We start from the raw sequence: 20,679 nt of genomic DNA on the forward strand, positions 1-20,679 counted from the left end.
GTGTTCAGATTTCTTGATAAATATATTTCCTAAAATATTTGGAATCAGGAACTTATCATTCAGTAATATTCCAAAGAGAAATTCTAAAAAGGAAGAGGGCTATCTGGCACAGAACTATGCCAGCAAAAATGAAATAGATTTCTTTTTCAGTAAATTTAAATCACACTGCCAAAATACAGAATTTAGACCGAGCACAGTGGCTCATGCCTATAATCCCAGCACTCTGGGAGGCCAAGGCAGGCTGATCACTTGAGGTCAGGAGTTCGAGACCAGCCTGGCCAACATGGTGAAAACCCATCTCTACTAAAAATACAAAATTTAGCCGGGTGTAGTGGTAGGCGCCTGTAGTTCCAGCTACTCAAGAGACTAAGGCAGGAGAATCACTTGAACCAGGGAGATGGAGGTTGCATGCTACTGCACTCTACCCTGGGCGACAGAGCGAGACTCTGTCTCAAAAAAAAAATAAATAAAATAGAATGTAATATTCTTATATAATGCTCAAACTATTTTTCTTTTAATCTATTCCTGATTGCCTTATTATATTAAAAAAGAATTGATTTTTAAATATCACTTGGCATTTTATGTGCTTTAAGAGTACATTTTGCTTTACTAAACCACAACGTGTTAAGGCAGCACCAAAGTAGTAAAATATGCATCTTAAAAGTTAAGAGATTTCTTGGCAACAATTTTAATTCCCCCAAATAATCAGCAGTCTGAATATATGACAGTAACTGGTAGAACTGTATAACATAGATGTCTTGTTGTGACCTTTTACATCTCCCTCCCCCAAATGTATCAGTAACTTTACCCTAGTTATAATTGGAGTAGTTATAAATATATAAATACATACATATTATGTATTAAAATAAATGCAATATATAACTTGACCAAGAACGTTTCTATTTATTTAAGCACATTGAAATTAATAGGTAAACTAAACCATAAACCTTCATGTGAAGGGGAGGGAGAGGAGAGTACAAATTGGGAACGAATGCTAATGTGTATGGGATTTCTTTTTTGGGTGTTGAAGATGTTCTAAAATTAGAGTGTGGTGATGGTTGCACAACTCTGTGAATATACTAAAAACGACTGAACTGTATGCTTAAAATGGGTGAATTTTATGGTATGTGAAAGATATCTGAATAAAGCTGAGGAACAAAAGTCCTCCATATAAACAAGTTCATCAAGTTCCCGTCTCTAAAAGCACCCATGGATATATAACTATTGCTTCCCTTATTGTCCAGTTCCTATATAATCCATCATTTTATTCACTAAGGGAGCTACTAATTTTAAAGATAACAATTGAAAGTAGTATAATATCCCATCTTTGGGATTCAGTTTTGCTTAAGTCAATAGGGGTCTTAAACAATTACTAAACAACAGGTGCTGGAGAGGATGTGGAGAAATAGGAACACTTTTACACTGTTGGTGGGACTGTAAACTAGTTCAACCCTTGAGGAACTCAGTGTGGCGATTCCTCAGGGAGCTAGAACTAGAAATTCCATTTGACCCAGCCATCCCATTACTGGGTATATACCCAAAGGACTATAAATCATGCTGCTATAAAGACACATGCACACGTATGTTTATTGCGGCATTATTCACAATAGCAAAGACTTGGAACCAACCCAAATGTCCAACAATGATAGACTGGATTAAGAAAATGTGGCACATACATCCCATTACTGGGTATATACCCAAAGGACTATAAATCATGCTGCTATAAAGACACATGCACACGTATGTTTATTGCGGCATTATTCACAATAGCAAAGACTTGGAACCAACCCAAATGTCCAACAATGATAGACTGGATTAAGAAAATGTGGCACATATACACCATGGAATACTATGCAGCCATAAAAAATGATGAGTTCACGTCCTTTGTAGGGACATGGATGAAATTGGAAATCATCATTCTCAGTAAACTATCGCAAGAACAAAAAACCAAACACCGCATATTCTCACTCATAGGTGAGAATTGAACAATGAGAACACATGGACACAGGAAGGGGAACATCACACTTCGGGGACTGTTGTGGGGTGGGGGGAGGGGGGAGGGATAGCATTGGGAGATATACCTAATGCTAGATGACGAGTTGGTGGGTGCAGCGCACCAGCATGGCACATGTATACATATGTAACTTACCTGCACGTTGCGCACATGTACCATAGAGCCTAAAGTATAATAATAATAATTATAATAATAATAATAAAAAAAAAGAAAAAAAGAAAAAAAAAAAAAAAAAAAAAAAAAACAAAAAAAAAAAAAAAAAAAAAAAAAAAAAAAAGAAAATGTGGCACATATACACCATGGAATACTATGCAGCCATAAAAAATGATGAGTTCATGTCCTTTGTAGGGACATGGATGAAATTGGAAATCATCATTCTCAGTAAACTATCGCAAGAACAAAAAACCAAACACCGCATATTCTCACTCATAGGTGGGAATTGAACAATGAGAACACATGGTCACAGGAAGGGGAACATCACACTTCGGGGACTGTTGTGGGGTGGGGGGAGGGGGGAGGGATAGCATTGGGAGATATACCTAATGCTAGATGACGAGTTGGTGGGTGCAGCGCACCAGCATGGCACATGTATACATATGTAACTTACCTGCACGTTGCGCACATGTACCATAGAGCCTAAAGTATAATAATAATAATAATAATAATAATAATAATAATAATAAAAAGAAAAAAAAAAAAAAAGAACAATTACTATTTCCCATAACTTTAATACAAACCAATCACTCCAAAGAAAACACCTCTAAACAGGTTCTTATACCTGGTAATCCAAAATGCTGAATCCCAAACCTTTACAATCTTTTACTAGTTCAACAATCTTGACTTCAGGGGACCACAGTGCTAATTCCCCATCATCATCTTCTTCAGTATTGACATCCATATTGTGGTCAACCTGAAATACCAAAGAAGATAAATGCTTCAAAACACTATGCTTTCAATTCTGAAAAGAATGCACACATCAAGAATCTCACAGCTTCTTCTCAAACTGAGAATTCTCTTTGGCATGCGTAGTTTTTCTTTTTAATCTTTGTAAAAGGGGCATGCTCTGGGGCACACACACTCCAGGATAAGATCTTATAAAAATTCAAGTGCTTAAAAATTCAGACTGTTCATACAGTTTTTTTATTAATGTGAAGAATTTATTTCATTCAAAGTATTAACACTGACCTCTTATACTTCAATGAGTTCTGTCATCCCATTAGAAGCATAAAAGGAAAAATATGCAATTTAAGTAAAAGAAAATATCATACAAAATAGAAGCTTATAAGATATGTAAGTAGCAATACCTGGATTCATAATTACAGAGAGAGACAAAGAAAGAGATATCAACACAGAGATAGGCTGGAGCAGAACAGGGAAACCACTTCTGCTGGCTCCTGGAAGTTTTCAAGAAAAGCTTTACTAGAAAATAAGGTAAGAAAAAAAAAATCCAAGTCTTTGGACATCATATAAGTCTAAAATGAATAAAGATCACTGAGTTGAAATAATGAAAATCTGATCTTAGAAGAAATAGGTCAGCACGACTGCCCAGCAGACAGGTCCTTTGTTACTTTTCTTGATTTTACTCCTGAAAGTCCCTCTATTCTAGACTCCCTGTCTTTTTAGAAAGAAGAGTCATTGCTATGTAGAACTCCAGGAAGTTAAATGAGAGGGTCAATGAATCCACCATGCAGAAGAATGGCTGCTTCAAAAAACCTTCTGTTTTTATACTAATTATAGCATTGTACTGTTGTTTTCATCTGATTGACATTCCCCCAAAATACTCTAAACTTCTATCTGAAGCTCAAAAATTATCTTTTACAGCCCAAGCAATGAACAAAATACCTGGCTCCTAAGCTAGAATGGAAACTCTGTGAGGGCTACCACAGAGTTTACCATGGTTATCAGCTCAACTGTATAATGCCTGGCTCATAATAGGCACAGAACAGTTGTTCAATACATTAAAAATTACCTATCTTTGTGTTTGTCTTGAAACTCCTTCTCAATAAAGGTACCAAGTAAATAATTTTTAAAAGTAGACTTCCTAAAACTTTGGGTAACCTTAGTAAATAAAAATGCATCATCTCTACAAACATAATTTTGAAACACCAGTATAAGAGAAGCAATTTAATGTAATCAAAGAAGGGAAGGGAAAAACCCTCTATAATTAGGAAAATAGCTAGTTTAAAAAGTTTATTTTATTTATGCATGTATTTATTCTCTCCAACATTTATTTTAGGTTCAGGGGGTATGTGTGCAGGTTTGTTATATGGGTAAATTGTGTGTCACAGGAGTCTAATGTACAGATTTTGTCACCCACGTAATAAGCATAGTGCCTGACAGGTAGTTTTCTCATCCCCACCCTCCTTCTACTCTCTATCCCCAAGTAGGCCCCAGCGTATATTGTTCTCTTCTTTGTGTCCATGTGTACTCAATGTTTAGCTCCCACTTATGAGTGAGAACATGTGGTATTTAGTTTTCTGTTTCTGTGTTCATTTGCTTAGGATAATGGCCTCTGGCTCCATTCAGATTGCTGCAAAGGACATGATTTCGTTCTTTTTTATGGCTGGATAGTATTCCATGGTGTCTATGTACCACATTTTCTTTATCTAGTCCACTGTTGATGGGCATTAGGTTTGTTCCATGTCTTTGCTATTGGGAATAGTACTGTGATGAACATACACATGCAACTTTATGGCAAAACAATTTATATTCCTCTGGGTATATACACAGTAATGGAACAACTGGGTTGAATGGTAGTTCTGTTTTAAGTTCTTTGAGAAATCTCCAAAATGCTTTCCACAGTGGCTGAACTAATTTACATTCCCACCAGCAGTGCTAAGTGTTTCCTTTTCTCCACAACCTCCCCAGAATCTGTTATTTTTTAACTTTTTAATAATGGCCATTGTGAGTGGTATGAGATGGTATCTCATTGTACTTTTGATTTGCATTTCTCTTAACGATCAGTGCTATTCAGCATTTTTTCATATGGTGGTTGGCCACATATATGTCTTCTTTTGAGAAGTGTGCATGTCCTTTGCCCATTTTTTAATGGGGGCTGTTTGTTTTTGCTTGTTTTAAGTTCTTTATAGATTCTTGGATATTAGATCTTTGTCAGATGCATAGTTTGCAAATATTTTCTCTCAGTCTGTAGGTTGCCTGTTTACTCTGCTGATAGTTTCTTTTGCTGTGCAAAAGCTCTTTGGTTTAATTAAGTCTCACTTGTCAATTTTTGTTTTTTTGCAATTGCTCTTGAAATCTTCATCATGAAATCTTTGCCAAGGCCAATATCCACAATGGTAGTTCCTAGGTTTTCTTCTAGGGTTTTTATAGTTTTAGGTTTTACACTTTTTTTTTTGTTGTTGTTTGTTTGTTTGTTTGTTTTTGAGATGGAGTCTCGCTCTGTCACTCAGGCTGGAGTGCAGTGGCGCGATCTCAGCTCACTGCAACCTCCACCTCCTGGGTTCACGCCATTCTCCTGCCTCAGCCCCCCAAGTAGCTGGGACTACAGACACCCGCCACCACACCCAGCTAATTTTTTGTATTTCTAGTAGAGATGGGGTTTCACCGTGTTAGACAGGAAGGTCTCAATCTCTTGACCTCGTGATCTGTCCCCTTGGCCTCCCAAAGTGTTGGGATTACAGGCATGAGTCACCACGCCCGGCCTACATTTAAGTCTTTAACCCATGTTGAGTTGATTTTTGTATATGGTGAAAGGAAGGGGTCCAGTTTCAATCTTCTACATATGGGTAGCCAGTTTTCCCAGCAACATTTTCCAAATAAGAAGTCCATTCCCCATTGCTTGTTATTGTTGGCTTTGTTAAACAACAGATGCTTGTAGATGTGCACCTTTATTTCTAGGTTCTTTATCCTGTTCCATTGGTCTATGTGTCTATTTTTGTACCAATACCGCGCTGTTTTGGTTACTATAGCCTTGTACTACCTAGTTTGAAGCTGGGTAGTGTGATACCTCTGGCTTTGTTCTTTTTGCTTAGGACTGCTTTGGCTATTTGGGCTCTTTTTTGGTTCCAAAAAATTTTTCTAAAAATTTCCTTAAAATTTGGAAAAATTTTAGTATAGTTTTTTTCCAATTCTGTGAAAAACGTCACAGAAACAGCGTTGAATCTATAAATTGCTTTGGGCAGTATGGCCACTTTAACACTATTGATTCTTTCTATCCATGAGCATGAAATGTTTTTCTATTTGTGTCATCTCTGATTTCTATCAGCAGTGTTTTATAATTCTCACTGTAGACATCTTTCACCTCCCTGGTTAGCTGTATTCCAGTTATTTTGTTCTTTTTGTGGCTATTGTGAATGGGATTGAGTTCCTAATTTGGTTCTCAGCTTGGATGTTACTGGTGTAAAGAAATGTTACTGATTTTTGTACAGTGATGCCGTATCCTGAAACTTTCTGAAGTTTTTTATCAGATCTAGGAGGCTTTGGGCAAGAGACTATGGGGTAGAAAAACATTTTTTAAATTAGGATTGGTCCAGATCTTAAACTGTCACTGCAAGACATGGGTGGTCAATAACCGATCCACAGTGGATTGAACCTAACATGGGAACAATATGAAGCTGAAAACTTCAAATGAGTGGAAACATTATGGATCAATAACCTCTGCATATTTCAGTCTGATGTGTGGAAGTGATATACTCAAAAAGAAAACACTTATATCTTCCAACAAAAAGTAAAGTTCCAATGGCTAATACAACATGATTGATGTTTTACTGGGGCATTTAATACCCTCACTGATTAATGAGTATTAGAATTTTGGCTAAGCTGCCTAACCAGATAGGGTTTAAGAATATAAGATGGTATTAGGAGAAATGAAAAAAGAGACAGATGGAAAAAGAGCCAAGACTTTAAGAAACCACACACAATTACAAAACCTGTGTTTATAGAAATTTCAAGGCATTCAAGTTACATAAGATATTATACTGCAACCTGAAATATATCACTTTGATACAATCAATTCTGCATAATTCCTGTATTTACAGAATGGAAAGCAATCAACTAATGGGCAGCAAGGTTGACATTTAGCATAATTCAAAGCTGTTGTTCACCATTGTGGTAAAGCATGACAGACGGGGGCAGAGAGTCAGCAAGTGGGGTTTGTGATTTACACACCTTGCAAGATTAGATTAAAGGCATTGTTATCAGCCTTTAGAGGGAACCCACCACCCATATTTCATTTTGGTAAGGATAGCAAAAGTCACAAAAGTGTGGCATTTGAGTACCCTCCTTGAAATAGTTTTTACACAAGTTAAACACTTTTTTAAAAAAGAGTCAACCAATAACCAAAAATTTACCAAGCCCCTCTTATATGCTTACTATAGACTAAAAACACTATGAAATAGAAAATAATTTTAAGATATGGCCTTTGCCCACAATGAGCTGACAGTCTTCTTGGATAAACAAGACTAATACATACTAAAGTATCTATAAGACAGTGTTAGACTCTTATGTACTTCAGGACATAAGAAAACAAAAACAGATGGACTGGCAGAGACTCGAACAGCCATAGCCGACTGTTACTGAGCACTTCCCATGTACAAGGCATTGTGTTAAGAAGTTGCTCACATTACCACATTTCCTTCTTGCACAAACTCATGAGATGGGTAAGTATGATAACTATCACCATTTTTCAAAGGAAAAATATGAACAGAAAGTCATTTGCCCAAAGATTCACAATTATGAGGTAGTAAGGGCAGGATTAGTTTCACGTATACTGATATCCAGAACTTAAGTAAAAGACCCCATGAATCTAAACTGGTGTTTAGTGGAATTACAACCTAAAAGAGATTGAAAAGGGGGGAAAGTAGCATAAAAGATGAGGTTACAAAGAGCATAAGATGGCAAAGTATGTGCTCAAAACTCTTCCAGCTGGGTAGAGTGGCTCACACCTATAATCCCAGCACTTTGGGGGGTTGAGGTGGGAGGACTGCTTGAGTCCAGGAGTTTGAGACCACCCTGGGAAATACGGCAAGACCCTGACTGTACGAAAAAAATTTTTTAGTTAGCTGGGTGTGGTGGCATGTGCCTGTGGTCCCAGCTACTTGGGAGGCTGAGGCGGGAGGATTGCTTGATCCCAGAAGGTCGAGGCTACAGTGAGCCATGTTCAAAACACTGTGCTCCAGCCTGGGGAGATCCTGTTTGAAAAAAAAAAAACAAACTGTTTTCATAATTACAGTGCTCTTCAAAAAAAAAAAAAAAAAAAAGAGTACCAAGAGCATATAAAGTGTTATTTCATTCTCTGATCTTCTGAAGGGTTTTATGGCAATTTCCAGACTCACTTTGAAATTTATCATAAAGTTTTTTTTTTTTGAGACGGAGTTTCGCTCTTGTTGCCCAAGCTGGAGTGCAATGGCATGATCTCGGCTCATCGCAACCTCTGCCTCCCGGCTTCAAGTGATTTTCCTGCCTCAGCCTCCCAAGTTGCTGGGATTACAGGCATGTGCCACCATGCCTGGCTAATTTTTTGTACTTTGAGACAGGGTTTCTCCATGATGGTCAGGCTGGTCTCCAACTCCCAACCTCAGGTGTTCCGCCCGCCTCGGCCTCCCAAAGTGCTGGGATTACAGGCCTGAGCCACCGCACCCGGCTGAGTTTCATATTTTTAAGGCTCTTAAAAAGGGGAGTACATTAAATATGCAACACTCGCAAACACCTTAAACTTACATAAGACAAACTGAGTTGAACTAGAAGCCAAAAATAATGAATCCAGGAAATTACTAAAAAAAAAGATTCTCTAAAATCAAAATGCATGTGCATCAATGTTGCCAACATGTCAAGGAAAGGGAAGGAAAGAATTTTTTGATGTTAAATGAAGGGTAACAATTTGAAAAGCTATGCATTGTTGCCTTAGTCAAGTAAAAAAAGAGCAGAGTGGAATGGTTTCCCCTCCCTTCTTATTGCAGTACAGTCTTCTGGGCATCTTTGTTGAATGGGCATGCCTATGGGAACCGCACTAATTCATTTAGTACCTCCACCTCAGGAAGAGAGGTTTCAGTGCGCCTTGGTTCATCTACAGAAGCCTCATCATCAAACAACCTCCGACAGCAAACCAAAGTAAAAGGGGGTGGCACTTCTTTAAGAAAGGAGACTGCTTCTCGGCGAGATTTTCCATAAAGCTGCATGCCATTGACCTAGGAAGACAAGGGGATAAGTCAGAACTGAGGCAGCCCCAAACGAAAAAACAAAAATCTCTTATTTATATCTATCTACCAAAATGAAAATAGGACATCATTTTATTTTCCCGGTAAACAAGGGGCCTCGTTTTCATCATATTATTTATGATTAAATAATATGCAAATAAAAATGTTAGAAATCCTTAAAATTTTTAAAATCTAAGGCTAAATCTTTGCGTGTATTGATGGATAAAGTACAAAATGCATGCAGAGTATGCCCTTACTGGGTAAGGGATCTACCTAATTTTTTGCAGCACTGTGGTTTCTCCTTTCAATACTCCAATGTCTACTCAGCTCTCCTTAAACACACTAAGTATCATTTACAGCCCTTTAAGACTGTTTCCCTTTGCATTTTCACTTTATAAGAATATCACTACGGAAATTTAAGGATGTTAAAAATATGTTTGATTTACTGCTTAAAGTAGAGCTAATAAGTCTAGAACACTTGGCTGTCAAAATTTAACATCAGTCCACAACATTCTTTCACATCCTATACACTCTTAATACCATCCTAGAAAAATAACTTCTATTGAAAAGAAATATACATAATTTTGCATCAGTTACATGCTCTGCTGATACAGCAATCAAGCATATATAGAAATTACTAAAATAATTTTTAAAATAATTTTATGCAAGTGTCTCATGTTTAAAAGAAAAAAGTATCTTTATTAATGATTAATCCTTGTCACCAAAAAATTATCTAAATTTCATATTACTTTTGGCGCATAATAGTAATACTTGGCACCAAAGATGATTTGGCTACATAATTCTAATTTTTCATATATATGACTTGAGCTCAAAGGGTCCTGTCAGTTCTACTATAGGTCTCTAAGAGCTGATCTGTCTGCTACTCCCAAAAAGCTGAGGCATGAACAGAATCCAGGCAACAAATAATCTTTTCGCATCTGACTCCTACCCTCCTGGGAGGGTTTAGAAGCATTATTTGTTTTAAAGATATTTCTAGTTTGGCATTAATTTCTAATAGGTGCTGTGCTAACGTTCAGATAACTGGCCAGCCTGACTTTACTGGGAGAAGCCCTTCTACAAATCTTTCACTGCACCAAAGAGGAAGAGGACACTGGGTTGCTGGAAACCTTCAGCAGCGGGCTGAGTCTCAGGTCCACTATTCCTGGGAACCACTCTCAAGCCTGTAACATATCAAGCACTTTGCCATCAAGTCAGACATATCTCCCTGCCTCTTAATTATTTACAAAGAAACCACCACATGGTAAAGAGACCCACGTGCACTTTAGGAAGCTAGCTCTACTGGAAAGTCTTCATGACAAATGAAGAGGTCTAGGTGACAGCAAGCTCAGCAGCTGATGAAAGGTTTTTCCTTGGGATAATTGCAAGTCAACCTTTACACAAGAAGAGGCAGGGAGGTACCCATCACTGGTCACACCGTATCCATGATTTCAACTGGTGTCACAAGTGCACAAAGTTCTCAAATCAACTAAATGGGTAATAACATACTAAAAAAATGCACAGAGATAGAATCAGAGCAGGAATTCTACCCATACATGAGTATGAGTTTGTGTTTCACTTCAACAAATTAGAAAGTCACTTCTCAGGTTTTTATCTTGGAGTACCTTTAAATATTTATTTATCTCATTACTTATTCATTTGAATTGTCTCCAATTATTATACCAGTGCCTGGTAGTCCTCCTCACTGCTCTGTTGCTAAAGGGATTGGTCACACTTCCCATTACCAGCTCCTATCTAAGGGGATTTATCGCTGCTGTAAATAGCTGTTCTGGGCTGAGACTTGGCACAGTGTTCTAACCCCAAAGCATATTTGTGTTTCTGGTTTTAAGTTCCAAGGAGTACATTAAACACACACACACACACACACACACACACACACACACACGACACTTTGAGTTCAGGAGTTGATTTGGCTAACTGTACTGAGACTTTTAAATTTTGTATTTTTGGTTATTCAGAAGAAGCTAATTTGGCTAACTGTATGAGACTTTTAAATTTTGTATTTTTGGTTATTCAGAAGAAGCTAATTTTTATTTTAGAATTCACAATACTTCTCAAGGTCCTTCAACTTGTGACCCTCTTAAGTGCTGTCAAAACTCAATTATCCCAAGTTTTTGACTGCAAAATGCACACACACATACACACTTCCAGAGTACAGAACATTGCACAAGTGCGGCCCCACTATTTTACCACATCCAACCATCATCCCACCCCATAAAGCCTGTTAATATGCCTTTTTCACAGTGATAATATTGCCAATACCCCGTAATGAGATAATGCTTTATAATTTACATGGATGGTATTTCATTAGATCCTTACCAGTGCATAGTGAAGTGGTCATTTATTGATGAAGGAACTGATTCTCAACAAAGTCAAGTGACATACCAAGGGACACATGCTAACCTGTGGCAATTCAGACCAAAAGTGGCTTTTCTGACTCCAAATCTGTGCTTCTTTCCTTATCCCAAGATCTTTCACCAGATTATCTATATTTAAGAATTCAAAAAATCTTCACACTACCTTATTATAGCACATTCTTTTACAAGGTGGTAGGTCCATGGGATCCTAGTCTTGGCTAAAGCATACAGAATTTAGCTGATGGCTGAGATCACCTATACTTGCTCTACTGTGATCCAGCCAACATTTCTTTAGCACCTACCACATACTAGTAGTGATTTATACTTAATAACACCAAATTTCACCCTGAAAAATGGTTAAAATGGGCCAGGCATGGTGGCTCATGACTGTAATTCCAGTACTTTGGGAGGCCCAGGTAGAAGAATTGCTTGAGGCCAGGAGTTCAAGACCAGCATGGGCAAAATAGCAAGACCCTGTCTCTACAAAATAACTAAAAAATTAGCTGGGCATGGTGGCGCACAGCTATGGTCCTAGCTACTCGGGAGGTTGAGGTGGGAAGATTGCTTGAGCCCAGGAGTTTGATGCTGCAGTAAGCTATGATCACACCACTGCACTCCAGCCCGGGCAACAGAGTGAGACTCTGACTCTAAAAAAAAAAAAAAAAAAAAGGAAAAAAGGTTAAAATGGTAAATTTCATGTTATATATATTTTGCCACCAAAAAAAAAAAAAAAGTGGACCGGGTGCAGTGGCTCACACATGTAATCCCAGCACTTTGGGAGACTGAGGTGGGTGGACTGTTTGAGTTCAGGGGTTTGAGACCAGCTTGGGCAACATAGCAAGACCCCATCTCGAAAAAAAAAAGTGAATTAAATTGGTTATACTCATACCTCCACTTCTCCCAAACAAATGTATCTCATTTCTCAATACCTAATAACTACATACTACAGCAATAGTCTGCAATCTACAAATGATCGTGTATGATATCCACAAAGATATGCCCGTGCCCAGCCAATAAGAAGAGGAAGACCAAAAAGAAAGCATAATTATTCTAATAAAATGTAGGGCATTAATCTGCAATAAGAAGCCCAATACCATTCCCTTGAACACCTCTAAAAATAAGCAACTTACTACATCTTAAAACAGGACTCCAATACCCTACCCTCCCATGCTTATGACAGAATCTGATAACTAGTCGTAGCACTTTTCCCTCTGAAATTGAAATTCAACCAAAATCCTTCCCATTATACTCCTTTAGGTGGCTGGACACTACTAATAAATTGCAATTACACCCAACATGAGACCTTCTTGCTATCCCTGTCATTTCACTGTGAGCAAACATAAATTTTAGAAAAAAAAAAAAAAATCTCTAAAATCAAGGCCCATGGGATTCTGATCTTGGCTAAAGCTACTAGGTGGATTCTATTGAATCCACCTAGTAGATTCTATTGGATTCAATAGAATCAACCTAGGGCTTCTTGTGTATCCTAACTCTTGGGAGAACCCTCTTCTATGCAGTCTTTTTGTGTGACCATTCCCCAAGACCTTTCCTCTCAAGAAAGTTCTTTCAAAGCAGAGGTGCTCTAGAACTGCTTTGATTAAAGAGAGGCTGGAGAGCCTGGGCAAGCCCAATAGAGGCTGCCATTTTGAGGGAGAAGTCCCAAGGAGAAAACGTGAAAACCAGTATGCCTGAGGTCATTCAGCTGTAATCCTTGTTAGAAATAATCAATAAAACCTGCAAATAAATGTGGCTATATGTTGCAACAAGGCTCAGGAATTCAAATTTTGCTTAAAAAGATACTAATATGCTATCAAACTTCTTTCCTAGTCATTCATTTAAATAAAGAACATCTCAGGAGCCCCAAAGATGGGGAAAATAAACTGAAAGCACAGCTCCTTCCTTTATCATCCAGTAAGCTGTTCGGTTTTTTCAATCTAAGAGGCTCATATTACATTGGCATTGGTGACACTATAACTCAGGGGATTTGTGATGAGAACACATTTTCCTAAAACTCACAAATTCCTGCCTGTGTCTTTCTTTCCCCATAAATTTTACCTCAAGCAGCTCATCTTCTGGCTGTAGGAGACCCAATGTATCAACAGGACCACCAGAAACAATTGAAGAAATATAATGGTGCCCATCAAAGGAATCCACTTCCACACCAAGCCTCAGAGTGTGAATAGGCAGCAGCTGTAGCAAAACACAAAGCAATGATCAAACATGACAATGACACATCCAGCTATTCATCCTCCATCCAGTGCTATTTTGAAGTGAAAAACCCCACCTCTTGAATTAGATCACCAAAATCCTAAAAGAGGACAATAATGGGAAAATTAGCTTCAGGTAAAATTATGAAGTCATTGGTCATCTTGTTCTCACTCCTCTTTTCCTTCCAGATTCCTTGGAAATGAGGAGACAGATGTATACAGTCTTACCCTCAATTCTAAGCTCCAGGCAGTCCACACTTCCACAGTCCCCAGTATATATGCTGTGTTTCACTTTTCTATGGGACACTCCATCCCCTAGAACATTCTAACTTTTCTTTATTATCTAATTAACTTCTACTCACACTAAATGCCATGGCAGGAAGCCCTGAGTTCATGAGCCTCCATCTGGGGTTCAAGACTGCCCTGTATACATCTCCATCACAGCTCACAACATACTGCGCTTAGAATTTCTTTTTTTTTTTTTTTGACACAGTCTCGCTCTGTTGCCTAGGCTGGAGTGCAGAAGTATAGTGGTGCAGTCTCAGCTCACTGTAACCTCCACCTCCCGGGTTCAAGCAATTCTTATGCCTCAGGTTCCCAAGTGGCTGGGACTACAGGCGTGCGCCACCATGCCCGGCTAATTTTTTTGTATTTTTAGTAGAGACGAGGTTTCGCCATGTTGAGAATTCCTAGTTTCTTGATTGTCCCTCTTCCACTACTTACCTGAATGCAGAGTCGGTACCTTTAATCTCCATAACTTCAGCCCTGGAACAGAACCTGGCACTAAACGTGGGCTCATTAAATGTTATTTGAACTAATCCATGAAAAATAGTGCCTCATTTAAGATGTCCTTTTCCATCTAGCCAACTTAAGTGAAAACATTTCCGATTTGGGAAAGGCAATCGTTTATCCATTCTAGGTCTGTGAGGATTCATATGGGCTAAGATACGAGTCAAGGGCTGAGAAACTCTAGCCAATGTCGAATAAAGAGATGAGTGTCTCAGTTGCACTCATCTTTGTTGGTTGTAACAGTCAAGGGCATTCACCAAACTCCATTCCCCTGACTTTCAAAGACAGACTAAAGATTTCTCACTGTGGCCTTGTAATCTCAAATATGGTAAATGGTACTCATGATGATTTACATTTCCTGTATCAATAGTCTGATACCTAAAAAACACCAGACCTACCTCAAACTATATTTTATAAGGAGAAAACCCTACACAGGGTGGCAGTGCATCCACCATGTGGCTCTCTTCCTCTTCTCTGTGATCGTCTATCCCTGAGCTTGCCACCTCCCTCAGTCTTCTGCTTTCACTCCCCAGAGTGCCACAGGCCTTCCTTCAGACAACATCTGAGGCTCACTTCTGTCTCACTATAGACATGCAGACAAATGTGAAGTGGCAAGGAGTCTGGCTGACTAAGACCTCAACATGCACATGAGGGACTTCTAGCCCTGGGATAATTTCCTGAAAATTAAGAGCTCCTGACCACTAAGCACTTCAGGATCTATGACCGTCTCTGGCAAGAAGACATTCTAGTTCTCTAAATGAAAGGTTAAGATAGTTTTTCCGGCCGGGCACGATAGCTCACGCCTGTAATCCCAACACTTTGGGAGGCCGAGCGGGAGGATCACAAGGTCAGGTGATTGAGACCATCCTGGCTAACACGGTGAAACCCCGTCTCTACTAAAAATACAAAAAAATTAGCCAGGTATGGTGGCAGGTGCCTGTAGTCCCAGCTACTCGGGAGGCTGAGGCAGGAGAATGGCATAAGTAAACCCGGGAGGTGGAGCTTGCAGTGAGCTGAGATCACGCCACTGCACTCCAGCCTGGGCGACAGAGCGAGACTCTGCCTCAAAAAAAAAAAAAAAAAGATAGTTTTTCCTCCTGTTCCCTCTCTGTGCTTTCTTTCTTCCTCACTGCTGCCACTTCATTCTCTTGTCATTGTACCAAATCATGGGTATGGATAGCTAAGGAGATATTAGTGTCATGTAGCAGGACATCTAAAGGAGGTGAGGAAAAGCTCTCAGAGAAGTGTTTCTGTATTAACAGTTTACCACTCATCTCTGCCAACTGTCTTCCTTCCTTGTTTATGAGCCAGATGCTACAGGGCAGAGAGTTGCCAGTGGATCCACCATAGCTCATCCCCAGTGCGGTGCTGGGGCTTATACTGGCTTGAGAGCAGACTGTTAAATTTTCACTGATTTTGCAAGCCAGTTGTTAAACACAGCTATTATTTAAAAGTAAACCATATAAAGTTACAATTAATAAAAATAAATGTAGGCCGGGTGTGGTAGCTCACACCTTTAATCCCAACACTTTGGGAGGCCAAGGCGGGCAGATCGCCTGAGGTAGTGAGTTCAAGACCAGCCTGAACAACATGGAGAAACCCCATCTCTACTAAAAATACAAAATTAGCTGAGTGTGGTGGCACATGCCTATAATCCCAGCTACTCAGGAGGCTGAGACAGGAGAATCGCTTGAGCCCAGGAGGCAGAGGTTGCAGTGAGCTGAGATTGAGCCATTGCACTCTAGCCTGGGCAACAAGACTGAAATTCCGTCTCTAAATAAATAAACAAATAAATAAACAGGCCAGGCGCGGTGGCTCACGCCTGTAATCCCAACACTTTGGGAGGCCGATGCGGGTGGATTGCCTGAGGTCAGGAGTTCAAGACCAGCCTGGCCAACTGAAACCTCGTCTCTACTAAAAATACAAAAATTAGCTGAGCATGGTGGGGCACACCTGTAATCCCAGCTACTTGGGAGGCTGAGGCAGGAGAATTCCTCGAACCCAGGAGGCAGAGGTTGCAGTGAGCCGAGATTGCACCACTGCACTCCAGCCTGGGTGACACAGCGAGACTCCATCTCAAAAAATAAATAAATTAATTAATTAAATAAAGTAAAATAAAAAATAAATGTAACAAGTACTCAAAATGCATCACTTCCTAATTATTTTTCACTCTTTTACTAATATCTATGTTCATGAAGTGATTTATATCTACTATATCTGTACAGAGAGGAACACTCTCTATCAGAACTCAAAGAATACTGAGGGGTGGACAACTGAAAGAGACACATGAAGTGCTTGATTTGGTTAGTTGCTAAATGCAGGTGGGACAAGTAATTAAACAGTCTTACTCCTACAGAGAAGCCTGCAGCAATGAAGCGCTACGGTGCATTGCCTCTCAGCTCACTGATCGGTGACGCCATTTTGGTAGCTTTATATCTGCCATGGTGGGAGTATTTTCACCACAGATATTGGCACATGCTGCAAATTGGAGCTGCCTTCCCACCCGCGCCCCCCTACTGCCGCCTGCCACCCCCCGCTGCTTTTGAGAGCTAGAAACTTACCAGCATACCACTGATCTATAATACAGTTTGGACATGATATCCAGCATATATGTACGGGGTATAAACTGTGCGCAAGGCATTGGGCTATGAGCTGGAAATACAGGATGAAGTCTTTGCCCTCCTAGAACTAACATCTAGCATGGCAGACAGATAATAAATAGGCAAAAAGGTAAGTAGACAAAGCAAATACATAAATAAACAACCAATCAACAAGCAGCAAGATTATCACAGTCCTGATATGATAGGCAAAGAATATAAGGAAATGCATCCAAGGAATGTGTGACCATTGTGTGAAAAACAAACAAGCAGTTACTAATTGTGTTAAGCGCTGCAAGGAAGGAATCAGGGTTATGATATCAGAGCCCCACTAGTGGAGGCCATTTTGGAAAGTTGGTCAGAGCAGGCTCCACACTGAAAGGGACACTTAAGGTGAGACTTGAGGGATAACACTGAGTCAGCCCTACAAAAAAGCTTACTGGGGGATGGCTGTGGGAGGTGAGCAAAAAGGATAATTGCTAAATTTCTGGTTTGAGCAAATGAGTAAATGGTGGTAACAACTTCTGCATAGAAATAAGTGCCCAAATTAAAACAAAGATCCCGCTTTACACACAGAGATCTTTGCTACTTACATAATGACATGCCCTCATACAAGATAAAAGGGTTAAGGCAAGAATTGGTTCCAATCCTCTCCCAATCTGCATCTATTCATATGATGACCCCCATTCCCACCTCCATGGAACAGTTGGAGTCAGGATTTGCAGAGGCTCACCCATGTCATCCCGTGCTCTCCAGACATGGGCTGTGCCTTCTAGGCTATTCCCCCAGGTATGTAAACACCACATGCTCCCTAGAAAACTTAAATGGTGAACAAAACATGCTCTATCTTCAATTAGGCTGAACAAACAAACCAGAAATTACGTTTACGAAATCTGTCAATCTGAAGGATGCCTACCTAATATTAGTTCTGAATCTAAATTTGAGTACAGCTGGGTTTCTAAGATTTCATGTTACATTGCTGCAGGCTTCTCTGCGGGAGTAAGACTGTTTAATTACCTGTCCCAGCTGCATTTAGCAACTAAACAAATCAAGCATTTCATCTGTCTCTTTTAGTTGTCCACCCCTTTCAGTATGCAGAGTTCTTAGCAGAAAGTGCTGAAATGACAGAGTGAGTGAAACAGATGATTGGTGCCTTCACACACACTGCATGTCATGCTTTTTGATGCATATTCAACGTGCTTTGTGAGGGGTTCTATTTAAACTGACAAAGTTAATGAGCAACAGGATTTTCATGATCCTGATATAAGTAAAGGATACAAGGAAATGCATTCAAGGGAAGCATGGCCATTGTGTGCTTTACTGTTAGTGCAAAAATGAAGATCAAATGAGATCAAGAAGGCTTGAGGCCTTCTGCCCACAAGTGGCGAGACTTATTATGAAACAAACTACAGCCCATTCATTTTGCTCAAAGCTTTACTTTTAGGATACTAAAACAGGATATCAAAATGCTTAAGTGGGAATATAAATGATATTGCTTCAGGGGGAGAAGAAACTTCTGGAAAGGAATGCTTCAAAAAGGTGTCAGTGGGATGGGGAAGGATTTTCCAAAAATGTTGAACTTGACAGAAAATAGAACAGAAAGAACCCATGATTGGTTCTTGTAACTCTCATACACAAAGCATTAAATAGCCATTTATGTTTAAAGATTAGGGAGTTACTAAATTTATCATAAATAAAAAACAAACTTTTCAAGAATGAGGCTGCAAGTTTTAAAGTAATGGAAAACCACAAGCATGATGGCCTCCGAACTTAGGTGTGCCCCATCAGAGGTTATACAAAACAATCTATCCATTAGAGCTTCATTTATGTTTTGTTTTTCTCACCCTTCCAAAATTTTATTTTATTTTATTTTATTCTATTTTTTTTGAGACAGAGTTTCGCTCTTGTTGCCCAGGCTGGAGTGCAATGGTGCAATCTCGGCTCACCGCAACCACTGCCTCTCAACTTCAAGTGATTCTGCCTTAACCTCCCCAGCAGCTAGGATTACAGGTGCACACCACCATGCCTGGCTAATTTTTGTATTTTTAGTAGAGATGGGGTTTCATCATGTTGGTCAGGCTGGTCTCGAACCCCTGACCTTAGGTGATCCACCCACCTCGGCCTCCCAAAGTGCTAGGATTACAGGTGTGAGCCACCGTTCCCGGTCCCCTCCAAAATTTTAATTCAGAGTGTTCAAAAAATGAGTAACAGGTACTCTGTTGTACAGTAGTAAACTGGAAGTTCTCTTCCGTCACCTAATATTAAGGTCAAACATCAGTTGCTATTTAGCATTTTATATATAATTTATGTTTCCTGCCTGGCCTATGTGATATATCTGAATTTTTGATACTTGAACTAACACTTTGCATTTGGCTTTCTCTCCCTACATATGTTCACGGTAGTACCTTCACCTGAAATACCCATTGTACTCATTTGTACTCCAAATCTATTCTTCAGAATATAGTTCAAATGCCATCCTACCAATAAGCCTCCATCTGTCTTGAGGAAGTAATATCCTTCTAGAACACACATTAGGCATTTTAGCAATATCTGAATAATAATTCTCTACAGAGTGAGGCAAGAAAGGAATCAAAATTCCCTTTAGGAACCTTACTCCAAACCTACAGAATCAGAGTATCAGCAAGGAGGAACAAAATAGGGCATGTGTATTTTGAAAAAGCTCCTCTGATGTTTCTGATATGCCACCTGCACTACTAGGTAACCACTGCTACTATAGTTATTTGATTCTGTGTCTTACGTTCTCCACTTAAAAAGAGAGCAGCAAAGTATAAAATTATATCCTTGAGAACTGATAACAGCATTGCTTCTGTGGATGAGAGGACTGGGGTGGGAGAAAAAAATCACCTTTTGTAGTATATATTTCTATACCTTTTAAATTGTATGTCTTGCCCACATATTATCTATTTAAAATTTAAAAGAAAAAAAAAGAATGATGTAAGCTTAGAAGCCAGATAACCCTTGATTTGTTTCCTTTTTTGAAAATTTTTTATAAATTCATTTTTTAATAGTTCTGGAACACTTCACGAATTTGTGCGTCATCCTTGCACAGGGGCCATGCTAATCTTCTCTGTATCATTCCAATTTTAGTATATGTGCTGCCTAAGCAAGCACATGATTTGTTTCCTAATTCCACCCCCTTACTAGCTGCATATGATCTTGGGCAATTTACTTTACCTGCCTGACAGTCAAGTTTCCCATATTAAAAATGGGAAGGGGAAAATGCTTGCTGACCAATAAGGTTACTATTAGAAATATAGGAGAAAATATATTTAAAGCAAAGAACCAGCCCTGGTAACTGAAAAGTAACATCCACTATAACTCTTGGAAAGCCCAGTACATCCCACTTGCCTTAAAAATTATATTTGTTCATTATAAAGTGGTTGGGGAGAAACCATAATGTTCTCTGGGTCAGGAAATATAACTCAAGAGAGAAATAAAGTTAAATTTGTCATGTGTTTTGTCAAAACCAGAGAGCAGGTCCTGGTGTTTTTGTTTCCCACACAAGCGATATTACTGATGCTC

The 20,679-nt window shown here is 39.2% G+C and overlaps 1 protein-coding gene and 1 non-coding gene across 10 annotated transcripts in view; both read right to left on the minus strand.

Annotated features, from left to right (window-relative positions):
• The window catches only part of PATJ (PATJ crumbs cell polarity complex component), a 424,767-nt gene that overhangs the window by 324,289 nt on the left and 79,799 nt on the right, over nt 1-20,679 (minus strand). For all 9 annotated transcript variants that reach the window (XM_054484672.2, XM_054484719.2, XM_054484700.2 and 6 more), the window contains 3 exons: nt 13,599-13,733; nt 8,998-9,159; nt 2,793-2,924 (listed from right to left, as the gene is read on the minus strand). In XM_054484672.2, the coding sequence (XP_054340647.1) occupies nt 2,793-2,924; nt 8,998-9,159; nt 13,599-13,733 (429 nt within the window). The remainder of the gene's footprint in view (nt 1-2,792; nt 2,925-8,997; nt 9,160-13,598; nt 13,734-20,679) is intronic.
• LOC129022985 (U6 spliceosomal RNA) lies at nt 20,162-20,268 on the minus strand. Its single transcript, XR_008496621.1, has one exon. It is a non-coding gene; the product is annotated as a U6 spliceosomal RNA (small nuclear RNA).

This window comes from Pongo pygmaeus, chromosome 1 (genome assembly GCF_028885625.2).
Source record: "Pongo pygmaeus isolate AG05252 chromosome 1, NHGRI_mPonPyg2-v2.0_pri, whole genome shotgun sequence".
NCBI classification, from domain to species: Eukaryota; Metazoa; Chordata; class Mammalia; order Primates; family Hominidae; genus Pongo; species Pongo pygmaeus.